The sequence below is a fragment of the Ictalurus punctatus genome, chromosome 23 (genome assembly GCF_001660625.3).
Source record: "Ictalurus punctatus breed USDA103 chromosome 23, Coco_2.0, whole genome shotgun sequence".
In the NCBI taxonomy this organism is placed as follows: Eukaryota; Metazoa; Chordata; class Actinopteri; order Siluriformes; family Ictaluridae; genus Ictalurus; species Ictalurus punctatus.
In genome coordinates, this window is record NC_030438.2 from 11,200,955 (window position 1) to 11,226,268 (window position 25,314).

The following is a 25,314-nucleotide window of genomic DNA, read 5'->3' on the forward strand; positions in this document are numbered from 1 at the left end:
TTTCTTTTATTTTTTTTTACTTCTCCTACTACTACTACTACTACTACTACTACTACTACTATTATTATTATTACTATTATTATTGTTGGTGGTAGTGATGGTGGTGGTGGTGTGGATGATGAAGATGATGATGATGATGATGATGATGATGACATTCATAGTATTAGTAGTACTGTATTGTAGCCTGTAAAAGTATTCAGAAAGGGGGCGAGCTCAAACGAGATTTGGAACTTAACTTGCATTAACCCTATGCACATCTTAAAGCGTGTTAGTTAGAGTCAACACTGCTGCAGGCCATTGATTATTACTAAAGTACGTTATCTCGACAATATACTGACTGCTAAATCATATTGGAACGAGTTGTTCTTTTGTGAACAATCTTTATCATTCTTCAGTGTGTTATAGCAATTTAGAAAATGTAGAACTACAGCGTCCTTAAAGGTTAAGGAAAGAATTCATGAAATTGAATGGAAAAGAACGGTTTAAAGATAAAAACTGCTTTAGGTTTAATTCTGAAATGTTAGCAATATAAATTCCATATTTATTTTCTTATTTATGTATGTATTTATTTATTTATTTATTTATTTATTTTTGCACTATGACCCAGGTCGTAAAGGTGCAATTCTACGCTGCCACCACTGAAAGCATCCACACGTGAGCAGTTACCGCTGGTGTTGGTGCAGCATTTTGAGGGGAAAGAGGAAATTCCACCGCACCTTCAGAACGGCTGAGAACATAATTTGCTGCAGTCTGCTTTCACTATACAACCTGTATATCTCTTGGTGTTTTTGACCAAGCTGTGAGACGGAGAACACTGAAAAATTACTAATACATGTCAGTGTACTGTATATGGCGAATAAATGTAATCCTATTTTCTTTTTAAACACAATGACACAGCAAAAATATCTCGTTTTCTGTTATACAATTGTTGTATAATCTGTTTATAATTGGCATGCCACACTGTAACTCGTTGCTAATTGTTGCCGATTAGCATTAGTTTTTTTTACATGCACAATATACATTTATTAGTTATCTAAATATAACAATGGCCTTTTTGACTAAGAATTATTTGACTAAGGCCACGCGTTTCAGTATTCAGTTCATGAATCTGTAACACCTTAATATGTAGCGTTTTTCCGGAGCTTTTCTTTTTGGGCTCCACAAATTGAGGGTTCATTGCATGGTTGGTGGGTCTTTACCCCTACGTTTTCCGTAACTGGGCTTCTGTTGGATGCTTATATCTAGTAGAGCTATAATGACTGAGCAGACTCCACACAACACTTTAATTCCCATCATCCCATCTACTTTGATTCCCATCATTTGGACTCTGGAAGACAATGGTGTTAGGCTTGTTTAATGTATTATAAGGTTTGTTGTGAGCGATCACTTCTGATAATAGCTCTTCAACAGATCCAGGAGCTGCCATATTTGTGTAGTGGACAAGAGTTGCACCAAGTCATTTGCGGAGAGGAAGAATTTCACTTCCCTGTCCTGTATGGTGAGTCTAGGGGATTCAGACTGTATGAATTGCACCCGTAGCTAAAATACTAAAGGGTTTTGGAACGAGGCTACATCCCCAGGTGACCCTTTCCTTTCCTGAGTAAATAATTTTGTATTTGTCCCATGTTACTCATTTGTTATCCACTTACATTTAATTAATGAAATAATGCAGTTTACTCACTACACAAAATTAGTTAAATGATAAAAGATTTTTACCATTTATGATTGATTCACATGTTGATTGATTATGGTGTAATATGGTGAAACGGTCGGTAGTACAAAAGAAGCCATTCTCTCTCTCTCTCTCTCTCTCTCTCTCTCTCTCTCTCTGTGTCTTTCTGCATTAGTGTGTGCGCGCGTGCGCGCGCGTGCGTGTATATGTGTGTGTACACTGTTGCTAATAGATTGAACTATAATAGAACGTTTTTGCGCGGTGTTTCATGGTGATGTTTCCAGTAGGTCGCTGCGATTAATTTGAGCTCGTAAGTCAACCCTGATAACATCCCTGGATTGTCCGAGATGAGCGTATCCATAAGAGAAAAGGTGCATAATCAAAAAGGATAAACAATCAATAAATTAATGAATAATAAGGTGGTTTGCCTTGTCTATTTTGTGCCTTTGTTTGTTTGTGTGTGTGTGTGTGTGTGTGTGTGTGTGTGTGTGTGTGTGTGTGTGTGTGTGTGTGTGTGTGTGTGTGTGTACACGAGCATGAAAGAAGAGAGAAAGGGAGAGCAGGTTGGCAGTCTTTATGAAGCGTGAAGCGGTTTGTTAAATGTTCACATCATTTGCAGGGACTACGGTTTGATAAAAAGAGACAGCCCTCAAAAGAAATTGATTGAAATGGCGTGTGCCTGGCTGACGGGAGCCAGCGAGGGACAAAGCCCTGTGAAACCATGGCCACTCGAGCAATTATTCCTCCACGCTGAATTTGGATTAGCGCAATGGAAAGAAGCATATGTTTGGCCCGCGGCAACATTCCCCCCGGCTGGCTTGGGCGAGGAAGGGGGAGCGAAGCTAAAACTGGAATATAAACTATATTAAGCAGAAAATGAAACATTTACACCGTTGTGGACCCTTTATTTTTGAGTGTGCACAAACAGTGCTGAACTCGTCTCCAAAGTAACAAACTTCACGTTTTCGGTTTAGATTAGAGATTATAAACCAAGTCCTAGGCTAAATATGATTTTCAGTAAATATCTAAAATATGGGTGTGTAACAATGGACCTAAAAAAAAGAAATGAACTACAATCTAAGTACATTTCATTTGATTTACATTCCTTTCGAAAGTAAACTACTTTTAATCAGCGTTTCTATTTCTAGTCAACTTAATAATTAATACGTAATTGCAAACATCTGAGGCTTCAATGGAAAACAAAACGATTTAATAATATAAATAATAATAAAATAAAATTATTATTATTATTATTATTATTATTATTATTATTATTATTATTATCACGAACTGTGCACCAGATCAATTAATTTTGTTAGTTTGTTTATTCAGTGTTTTTTTCTAATTGATTGCCTTAATGCTTCGAACTATCACGAACGATTTGTTGAAGTCTCTGACCTCTCTTTGCATTGCTGTGTCCCGCAGCCTGCTCTCACGACAGGGGTCAGTAATGGGGCGAGACCTCAAATGATGAGGGCTGAGGTTACGAGTCGAGTGCAATTAGCTTTTTTGCGCTCGATTAAAAAACTTACAATCACGTAACACGATTGCGAGCGCTCCGTATTGCTACTCAGTCGAACTAAACTATAAACTATAGACAGCCTGTATATCGAAACGAATTGGTTCATGAGTAAACCAAATTATCTCAGAGAAACACACACAATGAACGCTGGTCCTTGTAGATGTGATGGTGTAGCTTCTTTATTTGATTCATGTAAATTAGACTATTAATATTGCTGCTTTGGCGTCAGTTCGTTTATTTGTACCGCCCGAGAGTATCACTTTAGCCAACATTCTTTCAACCGAGGTTAAAATTCGTACGACCTGCTTACAATTATTAGCAACAAACACTAGAATATAATAGGCTAATGGACGCATAACCCGTATACAAATGCAGCAGCTCATTGAAGCGTTAGTGCATTTTGTTTAATTCCCTTTCAAAACAAGCCTAGCGCGACCGTACTATCCAATTTGAGCTTATCTGAGCCGGTGACATTTTGATAAAGTAATTTTCTGTCAGCGGTGTTGAATATGTCGCGTTTACCCACTTAAAATTACTGTTCCCGTAACTGTCTTGAGTGTACGAGCTAGTGAGTTTCGCTTGGTTGTAATTAACTTAGGCCGAAGTTTTAAAGCATACCCATCATAACAGCAGTCGTGTGTGTGTGTCCGTGTGTGTGTGTGTGTGTGAGAGAGAGAGAGAGAGAGAGAGAGAGAGAGAGAGAGAGAGAGAGAGAGAGATTGAGGGGGTGTTAGCGAGAGCGAGCGTCAAATTAAGTTTGGTAAATAGGTCCTGCAGAGTTAAGGACGACCGCCCCCCCCCCCCCCCCCCCCCCCCAAATGCACCCCTAGCCAGTTAAGATCATTGTTTTTTCAGGTGTTCATTATAGCGGATATATTGTACAATTCAATAAATTAAGAACTTTAATAACGTTAATTATCACAAAAGAATACTGTGAAAATGATAGACTGAATTGATAGTAAATTAGCCAAATTCAGCAGGGTATTGCAATGCCACTGAATTTCAATTCGAGCTGTTTTACACACACCGCTACTCCTTCCAGGCATTATGTTAAACAAGTTCTTCCAGTTAAAGTGAAATTGCAGTAAAATACAAATTAAAATACAAATGTATTATAGTGTGTTTTGCGCAGACTCCATAGGGACGTAAAGAAATGCTTAAAATAATGCTTAAAATGTATGAGGAGAAAATGAATACACTGCTGTGCATATGCATAACATGCAACGGGTTGATATATGCTGTTAAAATTATCGTTTCTTTTACAAAAACGCACACTCTAATTCATCTAGTAACATTAGTAGTAAAGGCTCACGCGTGACTCATTTTTCCTTAAAATGATTGTGTATGCGTTTTCCCCACCGACTAACGCAGAAGATGCATCCAGATATCACTCTTTTCAAGTGAGCCATTGCACCCGTGGTTAGGCTCCCACAAACAATCTGAAATGGAGCCAACAAAAACAGTACTGACAGATAATGCTCACCTGCTGCAGCACTTTTCATTGTAATTTTGCCAAGGACGTCTGCACTTAGGTTTCCTTAACCTTATTTGAAAACAACAGCCACCCGATAAAAAAAAATCGCTGAAACTAAAAAGAAAAAAAAGAAAGAAAGAAAAAAAGCTCGCGGGGCAAATGACCGCTGTTGTGAAAAGAATAGCCTGCAATCCTACGTCAGAGGCATTGCAAACGCGGGCTTTGGGGAACTGGGCTGGTCACTGTGAAAGGGAACGCAGCCATTTCATTATGCTCCACTGGAGATTGATTTAGAGGTGCAGGGTATTAAGAAACAAACGTATTTTTAATTAGAGTTACACAGTTTATTTTAACTGTATGTAATAATTACTGAAGAGGACTTCACTAAGCGTTGTCCAAACACACTATGATCATATCCCACACAATATAATATTATATATATTTATCGTAAGTTGGTAGAAAGAACGTACCAGATAGTGGCGTTTAACAGCATACAGCGCTGACATGGCAAGTGCACTCACCCCCAACCCAGGCTTATACATGTGACTGATTTTAAGAGCGGTTTTGCTTGAGGGCCGAAACTACACAGATTCACTTCAAACACGATTGAGAATTCATTGTTGCCTGTGTCATTTGGCTTGTAAAAAAAAAGCTGCTATATTTGAATTATTCTTTGCTCTGAACGAGGAGTTCAAAGTATTGTTATTTTCATTATTTCGATGGTAATAATAATAATAATAATAATAATAATAATAATAATAATAATAATAATAATAATAACCAACAGCAACTGTCATTATTATTATTATTATTATTATTATTATTATTATTATTATTATTATACTTGAAATAAAAAGTGGGTTAAACTGCTTATTGCATGGAATCGCCAGGGGAGAGCTAAACGCAATTATAGTATCCGTGCTGAATATATAAATAAATAAATGAATAAATAAATGAATGAATAAATAAATGAATAAATAAATAAATAAATAAATAAAATAGCCCGGCGTATCGGTCACTAAATATAAATAAAAGATGATTAATTAAAATCGAAAATTGATATGAAGCGTATCAAATATTTATTTTCTTTTGTGGGCAACAAATGACTATAATACATTGACAGGCATGGGAACTATTGCCAGCACAATACAGATAAAACCGCCTCCAATGTGACATTGGACATAGGGTACCAGATAGTTCCAAATATTTTGAAATTCTTAAAAAAGAAAGAAAAAGAAAATGCATGTTAAAGACAATAGGTTATCCATTTATTGCTCTTATGGTGCTTCAAGGGAAGAACACGACGTGAAAAGTATTCTGATTGGCACAACACAATAAAAACTCACATAAAAGCTCAAGAAATTAGAAACATAAAACTAGTCACGGGGTCTTTTGCGTTTTTTTCCAGTTTAAAAGGAAATTACATTAGGGATAGACAGCGAAATAAACGTTTATTTCTATTAAATTTGTTCACTTGCTTCAGTGACGCCTCAACATGCTACAAGAGGGCTGAATTGAAAAAAGAAACCCTTCTGTTTCCTAAGAACCGTAAAACCACATAAAGAACTAAGCGAATATTCAAACCCACTAAAACAGGAGGCACCAGATAAATAAAAAAGAAGTTTCAACAGATGCACCATATTTACAGTTCCCGTTAAATTACACATAAATAAATATATACATACATGAACACAGATTCCCTCATATAACCGTGAATCGTGTTTAAATTCAAAGTTCAAGTTTGGTCTCTCAGAGTGAACCGTCTGTGTGTGAAGACATGGCATGGAACTATGGGACTCTTTCAAGTTTATTACTGACAATACTGATAGAAAATCATCCTCTTTCAGTTTCTTTTTTGTCACGTGGCTACAATCGTCAACTGACAAGGGTGGCTAAATTTCAGCCCGTTGCAGCTCATAAAAAAGAGGGAGTTCATTAAAAGTCGTGTGGAAAAAGTTTTTTTCTTCTTCTTCTTTGCTCACGCGCCCCCTGTCTGGAGTTGGTTCCTGCACCTCATTAACACATTTTTTTTCTTCTCATTTAGGTAAAATTGTCTTTCCATGAATCCCAGGCTGAACTGCGGTTTTTTAAAGAAATTAAACATTTCAGGGTAATCGTCAAGACCGGGAAATGGCACATTGTCCTTTTTATCACTAGTGTAATATATATACGTTTATAATATCTGTGCGTGGTCTAATGGTCGCAGATCACTTTCTGTGCTTTTCGTCTTTGTCTCCACCTTTAGTGCCGGACTCGGAGTGGCTGTTGGGATTGTTGTTGAGGTACATTTTATCCATCGCTTTAATGGCCTCTGTCAAATAGTTCTGTAGCGCAGTGACGGCCGCGCACACGGCCGGCGTCCCGAATCCGTGAGAAATGAGACTGAAGTGAGTCAAACAGCTCTGAATGCCCGGCTCGAGTATGGGCTGCGGGCGTGAATTCCCCAGAGGCGAGCGGTCCTGGGAGAGAAGGTCGGTGAATTCTTTGCAGATTTGTCTAGAAGGAGACACAATGCAGTGTAAGGAGCTGATGGCGTGATATGTGCACACAAAAGTGCCATTTTTAATTTATATCAAACTGATTGTTTCACTAAGAAATACATTAGCACCACTTTTGTCGTGTTTTATTTGAGTGCGCCTAATCAGTATCACGCAAGAAAATTTTGCTGTTACTGCAGAATTAAACCGGTTAGGAACCAAAGTTCAGTTGAATCAAGTCACATGCCAATTATCCTACGTCACTCACGTATCTGGGGATGAAAATGAGCCTAATAATAGACCTACAATAAATTCCTATTTTTGTAATCATTACTTGGCAAATTAAATTGCTATTATTTATTTATTTTTTTAATTTTGAAGTATGGCGTATCTTGATTATTGAAAATCTTCCGAAGAAGCGTAATGTTCATGCACGAACTTGAACGTGGTGAGGCGGACGTCATCCAGTGGGATGGTTTGCCATTATGCTTCACTAGAATGCAGAATTCCAACGAGCATTTACTAAATCCTTACATAAATATTACAAGCCCATGAAATTAAAGCATGAAAATTGCATGGCAATTGTTACTGAATTGAATGATTACTACTACTAATAATAATAAAATGTTATGCAATCGTGCCTGTGTTTTCGGAATTAGACTACGTGCTTGTAAAAATGGTAATGCATCAATCATTTGAAAAGCAAAAATATATCACTTACTTCGTTGCCAGTAACATATTTTTTCTTTGGACTTGTTCATTTGGGTCGGAATGCTGACGGTTTACATATTCAGCTACTGCCTTGGCTGGGAATTCGGTCTCGCATACATAACCGAAATCTCTGGCAAGATGCACAGCTTCGCCTAAGAAGAAGAAAAAAATGGGTTGAGTGTGTAATATATTACTTTAAATTACTGACACCAAATGTAGACCAATTAACACCTTCACTTTGCTCATTTATCATCTAATTAACGTTCTCGGAAAAAGGACAGGGCATTCTTCCAAAAGCCTATATTTATCAATCAAATTATTAACAGCACTTTATTTTCTGTTGAATAGTGGAAAATCATATGTTATCAATAAGTATGAAGTTAAATAGTATTTGATAATGGGCGTCACACAGACACCATGACATTGATTCGCAATTCTTCTAAAATTATTGGCGGATGAAGAGATTGTTCTCCATAGTGAACCAAATACAAGCAGCAGTAAGTAACGCTCTCTTATACATAGGCCTACTTTAACCTTGAGAATCACTAGGCCATTCAATATGGGTATGTTTTGTTGATTTTCTGAAGTCTTTGGTTTTAATTTCCTGAAACAGTTGGATTTTAACTTCAGGCTTTCCTGCCACAAGTTTAACCCCGGAAGCACGCATGCGCCAATTAGCAAGTTCTGGTCCAGTAAATCGTTTTCCATAAAACGGAGCACAGTAAACAATAACATCACTCCAGAAACCTGCTGTCCTACTATATCACTACTCGGCTCCGCGTACCCCAGGTCCCTCCATTTTATCGTGAAGGAATCATACATTTCAGCAGGCTCATTTCCATACAAAACCAAATTTCAATGAAGCAGGATGAATATTGCTTTCAGTCTTCAGCGACAATGATTAACAAGAACCAATGAACCGTCTCAGACTTTCACCTTTAAAAACCAAATACCACCGCACAGAATAATCACCTTCAACTTTGCAAGCAAAAAGGATTTTTAACATATAAGTCATACGTGAAAATAATAATCATAATAACAACAACAAGAATACGAATAAGGGAAACAAATTATATTAAAGGTGTCGTAGACAGTCGCCGCCATCACAATCAAAATGATGTTTCGCCACATTTACACGAGCCAAAAACAGGCGCATGCTTTTAAGACAACAGACAATAAACCAATACATTTGCATTTATTAATTTAGCAGACGCTTTTATCCAAAGCGGCTTACAAATGAGGAAATGATGAATGAGGAAAAACAACAAATGTAGCCAATAATGTATAATGCCCTAAAACAATGTTAGGTCTGCTGATCCGCACTGTTAGAAGGGTGCCATTAATCGTACACAAGTCCTAATGTTTCATGTTTTAGGTTCCAGTACTTTTGTTTAAACTCCTTGGATTCAGTCACTTCATATGTTGCTTTAGAATGGCCATGTGCAATAAAGTTAAGCACCTGCTTTAACCCGCACTTATACTGCGACTTACCTTCTACCAGTGACGTCAGCAGAGTAACGTTTGCTGCTTTGCGTCTTCCTGCCGGTAGATTTAATCCGATTTTGTCCAGCTTCTCTCTTAGTGATCTTCCACCATTTTTAGATTTTGCCCTGTTGGCCGAAGGGTAAAACCATCAAATATCTTGATTTTCTCTATGTTTAAGATTCCGAGTGACATGAACCAGGTTATTGGCTATTATCTGCTTAGGCCTAAGTAGTATTAAGCGTCATTCACATTCATTCAAGCGTCTTCATCATACCTAAGAGCATATACAAATTACTACTAGCCTAAGAAAAAAATGTTACAGATACTAAAAGGCACACAATAAGTCATTTATCACTGTTTGACTATTTTATTTGTATCTTTTTTGTTTTATTACGTTAGAACAGTTAGGGCAATTTGTCATTGTGTATTCCGATATATATTCTTTTATCACTGTAGCTATGGTGATCTTTTTGCTACGAGGCTTTAGGAACGCACTAAATATGTTGGTCGATGTAATTATAGGTGGCACTTGAAAAGGAAGGAATAGAGGGGAAAAAAACATGGAATACCGTCTCACCTTCTCAACACCCCACCAAGCAAGGAGGCGTTGAGGCACTCAGGCGGCGAGAGGCGTCTTTGCACTTCCGCTACTGTGACCTTGTACTTTGATGTAGAACTGAGAAGAGACAGACGACCCGGAACAGAACAGAAAACTTCGTTTGGATTCACCACCCCGCCAAAAAGGCCATCCTTATTTATAGGTATAGCCGAAACGTTGCTGCTGTTCTTGGATAACGAAACTGGACCTAAAAGAAAAATAGGACACAGATCAATATTTGGGACATTCGGGCTCATCTACTTTGTGAAACACATGCAAAAGGATGGATTGCTATCCGCCAAACAACTTGAATAAGAGTAGGCGTGTGCGCTTATTAAGAGTGTATAGTTGTAGGCAGTAAGTTCTCATCGAAAAGAAAGGCGCCTAGATGTAGAAAAATAGATGCGATAGCAATGACTTTTCATTCAGCTCATGAATGTAACTGCTCGAATACGCCTCGGGTAATAAAGTGGTCTGGCCATCAAAATATTTAATATTATCACAGTCGTGACGTGGGAATATAACAGCGGAACGTGCACGGCATTGGTTCGATATGGACACTGACTTGATGTCTTGCTAGGCGGGTTAATGAAGGAAAAGGAACGTCTGTAAACAATAAGTGAGACTCATGCATAACGAAATTATTATTAGTAGTAAGTAGTAGCCTAGTAATAGTAGCAGCAGTAACATCAACGACAGCAACAATAATAACAATAATAAATTAACTTATAAATAATAATGCGATATATCTATATCTATATATCTATATCTATCTATCTATCTATCTATCTATATATATATATATATATATATATATATATATATATATATATATATATATATATATATATATATATATATGACATTCTTGTTTCTAATCCAGTATTCACTATTCTTGTGGTGGAACTAATTTATGAGATACTAAAATGGCCTAATCTGCTTATTGCACATTTTCTACATTCCCACACGCACACACACGCGCGCGCGCACACACACACACACACACACACACACACACACACACACACACCGCGCGCTCGTATCCGACTGCAACGCGTGTTGTTTCTTTGTCGTTCTTTGCACGGTAAACGGAGACAAAGAGCTAAGCACTTCTGGATAGATCACTTGTGACATTAATGGCTCAGCGGAGGCTAATAGAGACAATGGCAGTTAAGCGAACTCCGGAGATTGTTAATATAACAACCAATTATCGTGCAGATATGAAAAAATACATCGTTGAAATGCATCCGCAACGTATCAAATGTAACAAAGAGAATTATAGCTACCAATACAGTCGTGACATAAATTTTTGGAAATATTTTCCGAATTTGTTCTTCTCCAATCATGTGCAGCCGAAACAGAACAGATGCAGACCAGCAAATGGACATTTCTTATTGAACATAAGCGTAATTATTTTAGATTCATATATGCATACATCTTTATGTATTCATCTTCAGCGTATTTGTAGTGTATGGTCTCTGCGTGAACACGTTTCATAAATCGTTAACTCTGCCATTTTCGTATTTGATTTTACTACTGTGACGTGGTGAACAAGTCACGATGAAAGAAATAGTATCGCATTAACAGCCAAGTTACACATTTCAGGCGAATATTAGCAAGAGCCCGCTGTAGAGGGCTTGTTTAAAATGGATAGTACCCCATCGGCAAGCTAACTGAATGCCTACAAATTAACCCAGTGTACACTTCAGAGCAAGTTCGGCTAGGCTTTACAATCGTTGAGCAGCCAGTCGAGGCACGTACGGTATTTAAAAGGAAATTGCTTACCTTTCTTGATTACGGTTTGGTCAGGGATGTGAATTCCTTGATCTTCAACGTGCTACAAACGATGAAAGCAAAATATTAAGAAGCATACTAGAATGCATCGGAAAAAAAATTAAATTTGTCTTAATAGATACGCCATTATTTTAACGGAAACGAGGAAAAATTTCGCTTTATTTTTGTATCAGTTTTTGTGACAAACTGTAAAATGTCAAAAATATATTAATAGAAAATAAAAATTTCTATCTAAAAACAAATACATGAGCGATGACAATGATGTTCTTTTAATAATCTGCTTTTCCAATTACACTTGCTATACGATAAATACAGAAGTCTCTATATGCCCTCTGCTTTTGCATGAAATGGTTCTGTGTGAAATGGGCCACTTAGCCTTGTCTTTTCCGTTCGCCTGAATCTTTTCAGTGGGAAGACAATTAAATCAAAGCTGAAATGCGGGCAACCAAAAACCACGTCCAAAAATGCCAGTCAATATTAAGGAAAATGTGCAATAAAGCATGTACTCTTTTTGAGGCGAAAATATATAGTTTTAATCTTAATGTACAAATATCTGCGTTATGTTTCTACATTTTATGGGTGCTTTATTTTAGAGTCTATTGTAAAACTTGTAGTCTATTGTAAAACTTGTCACTTATGGATTAAAATATAAATACATTTTTTTTATATATAACAGATAATACATTAAGCTAGTGCTGGTAGTCAAATGTACCATAATCAGCACCCCCGCGCCAAATTGCATTACTTTGTATTGCATCAATTATTTGTCAATAATAAGCTCATTTTAATAGCAAGTTTACTCTTATATCCCGCGTTGCTATTGCCAACATGTATAGAGTACTGAACTAGGGCAAATGTTTTAAAATGTTGAAGGCATAACTGTATAACAAATTCTGGACAATGAGCAAAATTCTGTTTGTTGAGATAAAGGGCTCTGCAGAACCCCGGCAGAATGTAGCTTCTAACAACCCCCCGGGGGGGAGGGGGGTGTGTTTGGGGTAACGCAAAAGTTGACGTTTCACCTTACCTGTACATCGTCTAAAGAATGAGGTATTCCATGGATAGGAATCGAGTCTGTGAGTCCAGTGTCAATGCCGTGAGCCGACGGCAGCAGCACTTCTCGGCGGTACTCCCTGCAGAGTTGGTGCGGCAGGCCACGGTGCTGGTGCAGCAGGCCACTTTCCTGGCTCTGTCTCTGGCTCGGCCAGGCTGGATGCTGCGGCTGAGGCTGTGCATGCAGCGAGTTTATGGAGTATGGATCGTTCACGTGCGAGTAGGGGTCCTGAGACTGCGGATAGATGGGCTGGTAGGGCGGCGGGAAATAGGGCGGCTGGAAGTCCGAGTTCGGCGTGTGGGAGAGCGGCGGTGCACTGCTGTACTGACCCACGCTGCCCAGCTGAGGTAGCCTGGCTGTGCCGTTGCTGGTGCCGTCGTGACGATCCTGTACAAAGAGAAAAAGAGAAAGAAAGAAAAAAAAATCAAGATTCATTGTGACCGATTTTTTGGAGCATTTGTTCCACATCTGGAAGCGTCATGCTCGGTGTTCCAAGACAAATTTATTTTCATATCCGAATATATGCCTCTTTCTATTAGATGTGGGTTAGGGTTACATTTGATGGTGACAAAAATATAATAATAATATACATTTCTGGCTATTGAAAACAGAGGCAAATAATTTGGCGCATTATAAATCTGTGGGCAATTTGCAGACTTAGGGATCGTTGGTTTAAAATTTAAAGCTACGAAAGGGAAAAATGTTGAGAAGATAAATCGAATAAAATTTTCTTATAATAACGTATGATTTTTTTAAGTACAGCCTGCATGATGCTGGAGGATAAAATGAAAAGTCTAAATGTGAGAGATTGTTTCAACTGTAGCCCTGCTTGTCACTCACCATCGCGGAAAAACTGTGCACTAACATCTGCGAAGATTTCCGAGCGTTTTTAAACGCGAGAATTTGGGAAAGACGAGTGTCGACAAAACAGCGAAAATAAACAAACGAATCAAACTCAGCACTGTGTTCTGCGTCGAGATCACGCAGACCAGTGTTCAAATAAGTGAAGAAGAACCACGATAATCCATCAGAGTTTGGGTAGATTCCCAGTGTTCTTCATTTGCTGTTAAAATGCAGAGGTTAGATTTTTGCGGATAACTGATTAAAGTGTGTTGAATCCCTTTTCCATCGCTTCGCTCTGTCAGTGAGCTGATCCCTTGCTTAGGCGCATAGTAGCAATGAGCTGCGTCTTCTTGTGGATTCCTAGTAGAAGATATTCATGACTATTAATATTACACGAACGCTTAAGAGAAGAATGGTCGGAAATCGAGCGTGAAGCGAGGAAGCAACTCAAGGCAGACTCTGCACTAAATGACGTCCATTGAACGAGGAATCGGTATATCTAATCAGAGATGGGGTGAGAAAGAGAGGGGAGTGAGAGAAAGAGAGGGAGGGAGGGAGACAAAAAGAGGGACATTCTCTTGCGTCTGACGAATCAGAGAGAGAGAGAGAGAGAGAGAGAGAGAGGGGTAAACATTTTAAAAGGTTCGAGGGCAAGCAAAAGTGAAAAAAAAAACGACAGAATGAACTGGGAAACGAAGAAATGAAGAATGGAGGAAGAAAACGGAGCACATCTGATTCGTGTGAAAATTCAGCAAACACTGAGGCCATTTCATTTAGCATATTTTTAGTTTTGGTATAGGGCGGTCATCTGCGCTGTGTCTCATTGTCTTTTGCTTCGTTTTCCGTCTTTCTGTGCTCTATGGCCTTTTACATTTCGTCCCAGAGAATTAAACGGCCACATGGCTACATCGGACAAGTTAAATCGCCCTCTGAGCGAATATACTCCGAGGTTTACGATTCCACATTTACCGTGCAAGCACACTTGACGAAGGGAAGAAAAAAAAAACAACTCCCTTCCCTTCTCAGCGTTTCTGCACGCAGTGCTGTTTTTGGTTCACTGGTGCAATTTATTACCTCAATTTTGAAACGTAAGATAATAATAATAATAATAATAATAATAATAATAATAATAATAATAATAATAATAATAATAATAAAACATTTAGATAAAGCCTCGATTGTAATAACCAAGTCAAACCACCAAAATTAGGAAGAAGTGCCAAAGTTTCCCGTCCTCCAGAGGCGGTCAAAAACATGTTCAACTGGCTGTACCACTCCACAACAGCTCCCAAATATTAGTGATGAAAGCCTTCAAATGGCGTTAACCTTTCTCATCGCAAACATAGCACAAATGCAAAGTTAGAAAACACGTTTTGGAACATGAAACAAGCACTCTCTCTCTCTCTCTCTCTCTCTCTCTCTCTCTCTCTCTCTCTCTCTATATATATATATATATATATATATATATATATATATATATATATATATATTTCTTTTTAATATTTATGGAAGCGAATATACTTTAATTGGTATTGGATTATTATTGTTGTTTAAAGCCTTTTAAAGACACTGTATTAAAGTATATTTCCGTGAACTATGACTAAATGCATGACCTATGTATTATTATTATTATTATTATTATTATTATTATTATTATTATTAACAACAACAACACCAATAATAATAATAATAATAATAATAATAATAATAATAATAATAATAATAATAATAATAGTGGTAGTGGTAGTAATAGTAGTATACCATTCAACACCGCACATTCAGCAGTAAACGGATGTATTACAAATAATATAACACAATTTAAAAATCACAATAACAGTGTGTCTTGGGAAAAAAAAAAACATTTAAACTGTCTTACCTCGCAGTCTTCATATTTAATATTATCAGTTAATTTCCAAAGCATTTTCATGAGTTGTGGATTGAACAGCGTCTTTTGCCTAGTTTTGCACAGTGCGCGAAAGCTAAGCAGGACAGGCTTTTTGGCAGCTTGAGCTGTGCGCGCGCTCAGATCTCCCTCTAATGGTGAAAGTTAAGAGCCTCGCGCACTACAGCATGAACACTGGTGTTCCTCATTAGCATATTAACCGCCGCTCCATTCTCATTATTCAACATCCATAACTATACTCAGGTAAAACCTGGCAAGAGAACTGAAGAATTTAAATATTTTTTTCTCTTTTCAAGTCACGAATGCACAGTGTATGTGTAGAGGTCAAATCTTAAAATAAGGCAAACATATAAGTGTTTTATTAAATGCATACAACTTATTATAATTTATCCATAATGACCTGAAAATAGGAAATAATTACGAAATTGTTCCGATATTTCCTGTGATCATACCTGAAATTTATGCAGATGGAATTTTTTAACAGAGAGCGTGTCACAAAGAATGACAGCTACCAAAGTAAAATCTTTAAGCATATCATTGAGCCTGTCATGCAATGCAAATACTCCACGTCTCTCCGTCGCCAGAAATACTTTGTTACCACACTGACTTTCGTAAATTGTTGTTTTAGACCTATTGAGATCTTTCACCGTGAGGCAGTACTGCCACTGTTATGCTAAGATGTCAATCCTTGTGCGTGTACGGGACAAGTAAAGTATGCGATTTTAGAAATGTAAATAATTAACACAACAACATAGGTTGTTAAATATGAATGAGCGACTGGACGAGTGGGGTTTAGGTGCTTGAAAGCGGCGACACGAGCACCCCGGGTTGCCAGTCAGGGACAGGTCGACCAGTTTAAGGCGTTGGTTCTTTCTGGTCGCCATTATCATTTTGGTGAGGAACCTCCCCATACAGTTGTCATTAATGAGAGAACCAAAGAAACTTTGCTCAGAATGGCAATAACGACAGAGAAAAGTAAAATAGAAACTGCCCTCTGTGCTACTTTTTGTGGGGGTTTCATGCTTAGGTAATACCGTAATAGTGTAACTAGCCGCCTCCTCTTAATCTATATATAGCCTACTATACTGTATACCTATAACTATGACTACACACACCCACACCCACATGTGTGTATTTCAGTCATATAGATATCTCAGTCTCTCACGTGGAGAATTTGAAGCAACTATTTTCATTGTATTTTATTTTATTGTATTTAGTTAACTTAATTATCTATTGTTACCGCACGCCAGTCTATGTAACGGTACAATTATTTCTTATTTTTGAATTCTTGCATTCTTGAACACTGCAACACCAGAACCGCGCCGTCTAAAGTAATATGCTATATTGAACATGTTCAAATTTCAGCTGTTCACAGGCTTATATCAAACGTCGATGCACATTATGTCTTGATGAATAAAAAAAGGATAAACCAAACTAACATACAAACATAACAAACTAACATACATGTTTTTGCAAAGCAAGAGGTCTGAGATGAGCCAGCATCGTTCGAAATGTTTAAATGTGACATGCAACTACATAGTTTTCCTAGAAAACTGTTTGTTTATTTATTTATTTATTTATTTATTTATTTATTTATTTATATTAATTTATTTTTACCGGCGTGCTAACACATAGCCTATGACTTTTATTGAAATGTGTTCTCGGAGTTAGACGACCAGTCAGTTTCTGCTCTCACAACAGATTCTTAAGTACGAGCATATTCACTTCTGCACAACTATTTACAAATGCGTGGACTCACGAAAGATATTTTACTTTTTACCTAGTTCGAATCGGCATATCTTCTCAAAGCATGCAGTTTCATTAGGCCTACTACAAGAAAATGTGCATGCTGCGATCTTAATTAAAGTGCATGATATAAAATTATGTGATTTCTTCTGAGAACGCAGCTATAGGCTATAAAGAATTCCCGTTGATTGTTCAAAGTTAAAAAAGTAAAAGCACACACCTTCCATGAACCAACGGAGAAGCACGTACCTGCCAATCTCCCATTATGCCAACTATTGAAATCGGTGAATCTTCTTGCTGAACAGATCACACGTCGTACTACCGCATTTAGTCTCCTGTCCTTAAGCCAAATTCCACTTTTACCTGAAAAAAATCCATTCACCTGGTCATAAAAAACTCACCTCAAGGCGCATGCGCACTGTATTGCACTGTAATGTCTGAGGTTAAACTACCGTACACACGAAAAGGTAAAAATACTTGAGAAATTCCTCCCAACAACATTCACTAGACTTACTTATCATATGCGTAAAATTCGACGGAGATCGCCATTCTGAGGCATGGTTATCGAAACCTCACAAAAGTACATTGAGGACATAATCAGTGGTTCGAGAGCATTATTTTAAAAAAACGATAAAACTAATAAAATAATTGGGACTTGTTTTATTGATCTATGCATAGTATCTTACTTTAGGCTATTTGAATAAGAAAATTGTGTATGCGTTATTAAAAAACCTGGAAAGGAATTTAATGTTTTCTTAAATTATTATTAGCAAGTTCTACTGACTGTGCATATTTTTCTTTTATGTACAGGTATGTAGATCATTCGGGGAAAACACAATACTGATTAGGTCTTTTTCTTACAATATCCAGATTGTCAATTGTATTGAATGACCTATATCTTCAAGCATTCGAAATATAAGAATACTACTTGCGCGTCCCGTGTGTGTGTGTGTGTTTGTGGGTGTGTGTGCGTGCGTGTGTGCGTGCGTGCGTGTGTGTGTGTGTGTGTGTGTGTATGTTTAGTTGGAAAGCGTGTTCAGGTATTGCATTGTAATATTTGTACAAAAAATGACACAATAATTACAAAAATTACACAATAATAATTACACAAAAATTACACAATAATAACAACAACAATAAAAATAGTTGTTGTTGTTGTTGTTGCTGCTGTTCATTAATTAATTAGGCCTAATTATTTTTATTTTTTATTTTTTCTTTTCCTTTTCGCTGTCTAGCTGTAGCTTGCAAAGGTTTGTCTATGCTGTTTATTTATTTATTTCCGTGGCTTCTACAGCCTGGTTGTAAAATACCAATTAAAGTGAATTTTTGAATGATTGTGGAAGCGCCTGCGTTGCCGCACCACCTATTGCCGTTCTACCTTTCTTAAGTCGTTCTCTGTCGCCATCTTTTGGATGGATATGGATTTTGGCGGTTCACTCCTGTTTTAGTACGTCTGCTGCTAAATACCGTTCGCAATCAAAGCCTAATGCCTCAAAATTACTTTCAAAAACAATGTTGAATTTGCTGCTAATGATGATAATTTGGCCATGGCTACTGATCAGTCATGATGATTCAGAATTTCGTCATCATTAGTGAAATGTAACATGCTGAATTAGACTTCAGAGGTACATTTGCTGTCCACTTTATTAGGAAGACCTAAACAATCATTCCTCCATCAAACCATTTTCTGTACCGCTTGTCCTGATTGTGGGGGAGCCAGAGGCCTATCCCAGGGAATTCAGGGCATAATGTGTGGAACACTCTGGATGGGGTGCCAACCCATTGCAGGGCACAATCACACACACATCTGTGGCATGGTTGTTGGTGCCAGATGGGCTGGTTTGAGTATTTCAGAAACTGCTGATCTTCTGGGAATTTAACAGTCTCTAGAGCTTACAGAATGGTGCAAAAAAAACAAAAACTCCTGTCAGCCAAGAACAACAATCTGAGGCTATCGTGGGCACAGACTCACTAAAACCGGACAGTTGAAGACTGGAAAAAGACAAGATGATTTTTTCCCTAATTTTCAGCTGTCCAGTTTTGGTGAATCTGTGCCCATGATAATGTTATTTAATGAAGCAAAAAGTTATCCAATACCAGCTGGGCCTGTGTGAAAATGTATTTGCCCCAATAGTTACTAATTCCCTAAATCTATGAAATTGCATTCATAATGCGCTTCAGCTGGACGAGATGCAACCTGGACTGATTACTGCAAACCCTGTTCAATCACATCAACAAATATAACTTTTCAACTGCATGAATTTGGTTAAAAAGGTCTTGCCAGTAACACACTATGCCAAAATTAAGGAAGAAGGTGATTGGAAAACATCAGTCTGGGAAGGATTACAAAGCTATTGCAAAGTCTCTGGGACTCCAAAGAACCACAGTGAGAGCCATTATCTACAAACGGAAAAGCTCAGCATTGTAGTGAACCTTCCCAGGAGTGGCCAACCTTCCAAAATTCCTCCAAGATCACATCAATTACTCATCCAGGATGTCACAAAAGACCCAAGGACAACATCAAAGGACTTACAGGTCTCTCTTGTATCAAAAAAGATCACTGTTCATGACTCCATTCTCAGAAAGACACTGGGCAAAAATGTCATCCATAGAAGAGTGGCGAGGCGAAAACCACTGCTTACCCAGAAGAAAATTAAAGCTAATATGAATTTTGACAAATGACAGCTTGATGATCCTCAAATATTTCGGGAAAATATTCTGTGGATTGATGAGTTGAAAGTGGAACTGTTTGGAAGACAGGGTCCGGTTACATCTTGTGTAAACCAAACACAGAATTCCACAAAAAAAAGAACATCATATCTGAGTCATTCTACAGAAATGTGCACTTTTGGAAAAGTAGAATGTCTTTCTTTTTTTAACATTTAAACTTTGACCACATGATTACTTAAATCATTGGCTGTATGAATACGCTTAAATGACAGCTTAATGATTTTTTTTTTTGTGCATTTATTTAAAGATGGCATGCACTGTCTCTTTGTCACTGGTGTTACCTTACTCATTTGGCAATATTAAATAAATTATTTAATGATACAGAAAATGATACAGAAAAACACACAGTAATATCAGTGACACAATGAAAGACCAGTGACATACAAGACCAAAGATCCTTATTGCTCAATTCTAATTAAGAAAATGGTTTCATTTGGCATGCAGTCAAACTCATTGACAATAGGTCAAAACACTTGAACGTTCATAAAAAATAGTTTAAGCACATTTGAACTCAATTAAGAGTAACAACTAAAAAGGCCCAACAAAGACCATTATCTAAACTGCAGTTGTCTGCTACTATTTTATGTCATGCTATGGTTATAACTAAGAGGGGTAAACTGTCCCCATTTTATGTTGCCTTATTTCACTTGTCTAGCTGTCCCAGAATGATCTCCCAGAACCTCTGATCAATTTCACCTGAATGCCTATTCAGTGCTAGGGGCTCTGGAATCAGGCAAACGATCTGGTCATCATGATACCAGTTAATATCATCTCTTATTCACTCCATTTCAGTGCATGCACTTGACTTCCACATTATTTTCCTCCACCTTCAATATTATACCAAGGTAGTGTTCATCATCATAGCAAACAACACACCATTGCCCACTGTAATGGTGTTCAATGACATTGGGTCTAAACTCTTCATCCGTTTCATCAATTGCATCCATAGCTATAAGAGTAACCTCCTCTAAACCATAGCATAAACAGTCAAACATTCCCTCAGCAGCCTGGCAGAAACAGCTGATGTCCCTGTATTTTAGAATGCCATGCAAATCACTGAGGACCTCATGCATCCTCATTGTGCCCTTGATGGTGAACAGGGACACTTCTTTCAAACCTTCACCCTTCTTCTCAACTTCCTCCTCACTTACATAGAAGAGTTTAACCTTGCCTGTATCTTTTAGCAGTTGGAAAAAGGCCTGTGCATTTGGGATATCTCTACCTTGCCTAACTAGTCTGTCTGCCATTCTTTTCAGTGCAGCCCCCACTCCATCTGGTGCACCCTTTCTGTGACTTGCCTCAAAGAAGTTCCACGTCACTGTTGAGAAATGTCTTTGGTGTGGTTCAGTGGCTATCATATAAAAGTTTACACGGTCCTTGAATTGTGTGGCAGGTCCATCACTAAAAAAGTGAAGGTTTTGGACATTAGTGTGGTCTTTTGCCAGGAATTGAAGAATAGGGTCCAAATTAGCCCATATAGCTGGTGGGTCATGCCTTCTGCTGGGGGAGATCGTGCAGAAGGGCATGGGGTCCTTGTTTTCCAGATAAAGTACCCCGGTGTGGAGGGTCACCTGCTGATGTGACCCCCCAAAGTGGACCGACTGGATTTCATTGGAGTATTTACAAGTATAGTTCTCACTGAAATCGATGTGGATCAGAGAATCTTTGACAGTGAGGCTCTTTCTGAGTTTTTTGTACGCACTGTATTGCCAGCGAATATTAAAAAGCTTTTTCCTGAAGTTAAAGAGCCTGTACTGGAATTGTGCTACAAGCTCATCCTCTTGTATTGCATCCACTCCTGCTCTAACTCCTGCCCTGTGCTGTTGCTCGCAGACCCTCCATGCCTTTGGTTGTGCTCTCTTCTCTCTTTCACTTAACTCACTCACTCTTTTCCTCTTTTTCATTTTTACATCTCTGGTATAGCCCTGCTTCCTGCTCTGCAAATATCCTTTTCTGCGTTCGGGATCAGCCCGCTGCCTGTACTGCCGCTGCTTCTCAGCTGCACTCAATTTAGCAATAACTGTGCAAAGCTACATTAACAATGAGAAAGAAGTTATAATCCTGAAAACTGAGTGATATTCCATACAAAAGAAGTCAAGGGACAGCTTTGAATATAGTTTATTTATACATGGGAGTCACTGGTGTTACTCATCATCACTGGTATTACCTATCAGTAAGGTAACACCAGTGACGGTAACACCAGTGACAATTTTCATGAAAAATGCAGTTTACAAAATGGCTGCTACAGGGCCTCAAGCCACATGTTTGTAAATCATGGCATACCCACTAAAATATGTAATTTAATCCATTTGTATTCAATTTATTTCTACATTTCCTTAATAATAAAGTAGGTCATACCAGTGACCTCAACAAAACGCTTCGTATGAAATCATGATATAAATAACAACATTTCTAATAACTAAAAAGAGACAGTGGACTTACCATGTGCCTTTCTTCATAGATCTTCGGTGAAGGGGCCACAGGAAGTCAAATTATGACACAGTATGATTTCTTATTTCAAAATAAGAGACTTTTATTGTACGGTAACACTAGTGACATGACTCCAGGGGACAACTACTTTTATTCTATACCACTTATCGTTCCTTCAGGGTCACGGGGAAACCTGGAGCCTATCCCAGGGAGCATGGGGCACAAGGCAGGGTACACCCTGGACAGGGTGTCCATTGCAATCCATTCCAGGGCACAATCACATACACATTTACACACTACGGACACTTTGGACATGCCAATCAGCCTACCATGCATGTCTTTGGGGAGGAAACCGGAGTACCCGGAGGAAACCCCCGCAGCATGGAGAGAACATGCAAACTCCACACACACAGGGCCAAGGTGGGAATCGAACCCCTGACCCTGGAGGTGTGAGGCGAATGTGTTAACCACTAAGCCACTGTTTATTTTATTATATTTATTTTATATATTTTTAAAGTCATTTATATCACATATTTGATAGTTATGCATACATTATTGTTTAAAATAGTAAAAAAAAAAAAAAAACATGTTTCTGACTTCAAATTACAACACTCAACCTCTATACATGACAGTGGGGACAAGCACATTTATGATGCTTGGAATTCTAAATAATTGATTAAAAAACAAATGTAGCCACATTGATGGCTCAAATATAAATACATTGTAACAATAAAGTATTTTTTCAAGTGTAATCATTCTGTTAAGTCCAGGGACAGAAAAATGCACATTTCCATAGAATGACCAGTTATTGGAAGCGTTTGATTACAGTTATTGCTGCTAAAGTTGGCACAACCAGATTTTATGTTTAAGGTGGCAATTAGGTTTTCACATTGGGGATAGGTGTTGGATAACTTTTTTGCTTCAATAAAAAAACTCAGGTGTTTACTCAGGTTGCCTTTGTTTTATGTTGTATTTCATTTGAAGATCTAAAACTATTTAGCATGAGAGGTACACAAAAACAGAATAAATCAGATACTTTTCACAGCACTGTAACTGCATGAATGTGCAGGTGTACAGCTGTTCCTAATAAAGTGGACAGTGATCGTATGTCTTATATGGCAGTAACAGACAAAATGGGGTATCACTGACCAGAAGCGTTAGCTGGACTGTTAATCAAACATTTTAGTCTTGTATGTGAGGGTTAATTGCTTAGAAAATGTGAAAATTGGACAAAAAGTTGCATTTATCATAAAACCTGCCTTGGGTGTTATCACTTTTTGCAGGACTACCAGACTGATAAAATATAAAACATCTAACAGGAGATTAGTCTAGCTTGGAGTTGCTAGTAAAGGAGAGGCACAACTAAGCTATCATTGTATTTAGCAGGTTACAGTGCCATGCAAAGTATGGTAGCTGTCCTTATGCACTGCTCATATCATGTTCATGTAACTTGGAACTAATATAAACATTTACACACCTTGTTTTCCTGGCTCAGCATGAGAAGTGGTTAGTATTTCACTTTCAACCTCTTTATTGGTTAAAAATTAATTTCCATTTCTTCTCACACTAACTGACTGTCTGAGCTAGCATTTGGCAGAATTAAGACATGTAAGCCAATAAGCAAATTTCCACATATTTTCCTTTAAACCCTGTCTGATTGGTCTTGCCTCATTTCACTGAAGATAAAATACAACACTCCATTCACTGAAGATACAAAATTACAACACTGCTGTCTTCTTTTACTGGTGTTCAGTTACCTAGTGACAAACCGCTCCAATGGAGAATTATTCAGGGCTAAAGAAAAAATTTTCAAGGCTACAGCCCCGAATGATGAGGCCAGATTACGCCCATGTCACTGACTCAAGGATTTGTCACACTACATGCAGTATAATGATTGGTATTGAAGTAGTAGGGTTCTTCAAGGATTGTTTAAGGTTCAACCGGACTCTTAAAGGGGAAATACTCTGATTTAGGGTTAGATAGTTAGGGTTTAGATGGTTAGATAGATTGTATTTGTATAGTTAGATATTGGTGGTAGGTATTTAAAAGCACTGGCTACATGTTTCAGGACCATTTAAAAAGATTCCGTGCACAAAGAGGACTCATCATCCGAAATAAAGTGAAGAAGAGCATGAGCTTTCTCTGGGGCACTGATCTGGCATGGCTGATACCTTTCCCTAGCCCCCAGGGTGGGGTCTTGTTTCCTGGAAGTGGGGAAGTGTTTTATATTTTCATGTGTGTGTGTTAAAGTTTATATGAACATGTTACTCCCTGTATGCTGGACTGGGGAAGTGCTGATTTTTCCACACTGTTTAGTGTTTGATCACAATTTATATTGTGCCGTGTGGGTTGGGAATAACCACCAGAGTGCAGAGTTAGTTTCATTTGTGTATCATCTTTTGGCCTAGTGAGGGCATACAGAGTAAATGTTTGTTGAACTTTCTTGAATGTTTTAATGGTTATATTTTTCTAAATAGAATTGTTAATAAAGTGAAATTTTTCTATAAAGTCCTGATGGTGAGATGTACCCTCTGTTCTGTATAAATCTGGTTAAACCTCTTTAAATATATAATATAATATATAATATAATATAATATGAGAGAGAGATTTATTACAGTATCATGTGTAGTTCAACAAAGAGAGGGAGGGGGTGGTATGCTCTTTTACTGTTACAGTACCTTTTGTGCAGAGTGGCATAACTAAAAGGGAGAGCCAGAAGGTAACACAGACATGAGGGCTCCCAAAGACATAAAGTGGCCAGCCACTCTACCATCAACAAACCTGAGTGAACGCAATTGTCTTGTTGAAACAGATCTTGGCTAGGCCTCTTGGGTCCAGTGACAGTAACTCTTAATGCTACAGCATACAAAGACAT

General features: G+C 37.9%; 1 protein-coding gene across 3 annotated transcripts; it reads right to left on the reverse strand.

Annotated features, from left to right (window-relative positions):
* Nucleotides 1–5,730: 5,730 nt before the first annotated feature.
* Nucleotides 5,731–17,668, reverse strand: tfap2a (transcription factor AP-2 alpha). 3 transcript variants are annotated; one of them, XM_017452838.2, is made up of 7 exons: nucleotides 17,529–17,668; nucleotides 12,761–13,174; nucleotides 11,725–11,776; nucleotides 9,919–10,147; nucleotides 9,348–9,466; nucleotides 7,867–8,008; nucleotides 5,731–7,164 (listed from the first exon to the last, which is right to left on the reverse strand). In XM_017452838.2, the coding sequence occupies exons 1-7, from the start codon at nucleotides 17,541–17,543 to the stop codon at nucleotides 6,876–6,878; spliced, it is 1,260 nt and encodes a 419-aa protein (XP_017308327.1). In that variant the 5' UTR covers nucleotides 17,544–17,668; the 3' UTR covers nucleotides 5,731–6,875. The 3 variants fall into 3 exon arrangements, with proteins under 3 accessions (XP_017308327.1, XP_017308328.1, XP_017308326.1); XM_017452839.3 differs by lacking the exon at nucleotides 17,529–17,668 and adding an exon at nucleotides 15,507–15,663; XM_017452837.3 differs by lacking the exon at nucleotides 17,529–17,668 and adding an exon at nucleotides 13,628–14,171.
* Between the last annotated feature and the right edge of the window lie 7,646 nt (nucleotides 17,669–25,314).

Bases quoted from the DNA above. Each gene is read 5' to 3' on its own strand.
- tfap2a (XM_017452839.3), bottom strand. From the start codon at position 15,557: ATGAAAATGCTTTGGAAATTAACTGATAATATTAAATATGAAGACTGC. The intron at 10,148-11,724 runs GTAAGCAATTTC...TTTTTCTTTTAG, and splicing joins CCAAACCGTAATCAAGAAAG to GTCCAGTTTCGTTATCCAAG. The intron at 7,165-7,866 runs GTAAGTGATATA...GTCTCCTTCTAG, and splicing joins AATATGTTACTGGCAACGAA to ACAAATCTGCAAAGAATTCA.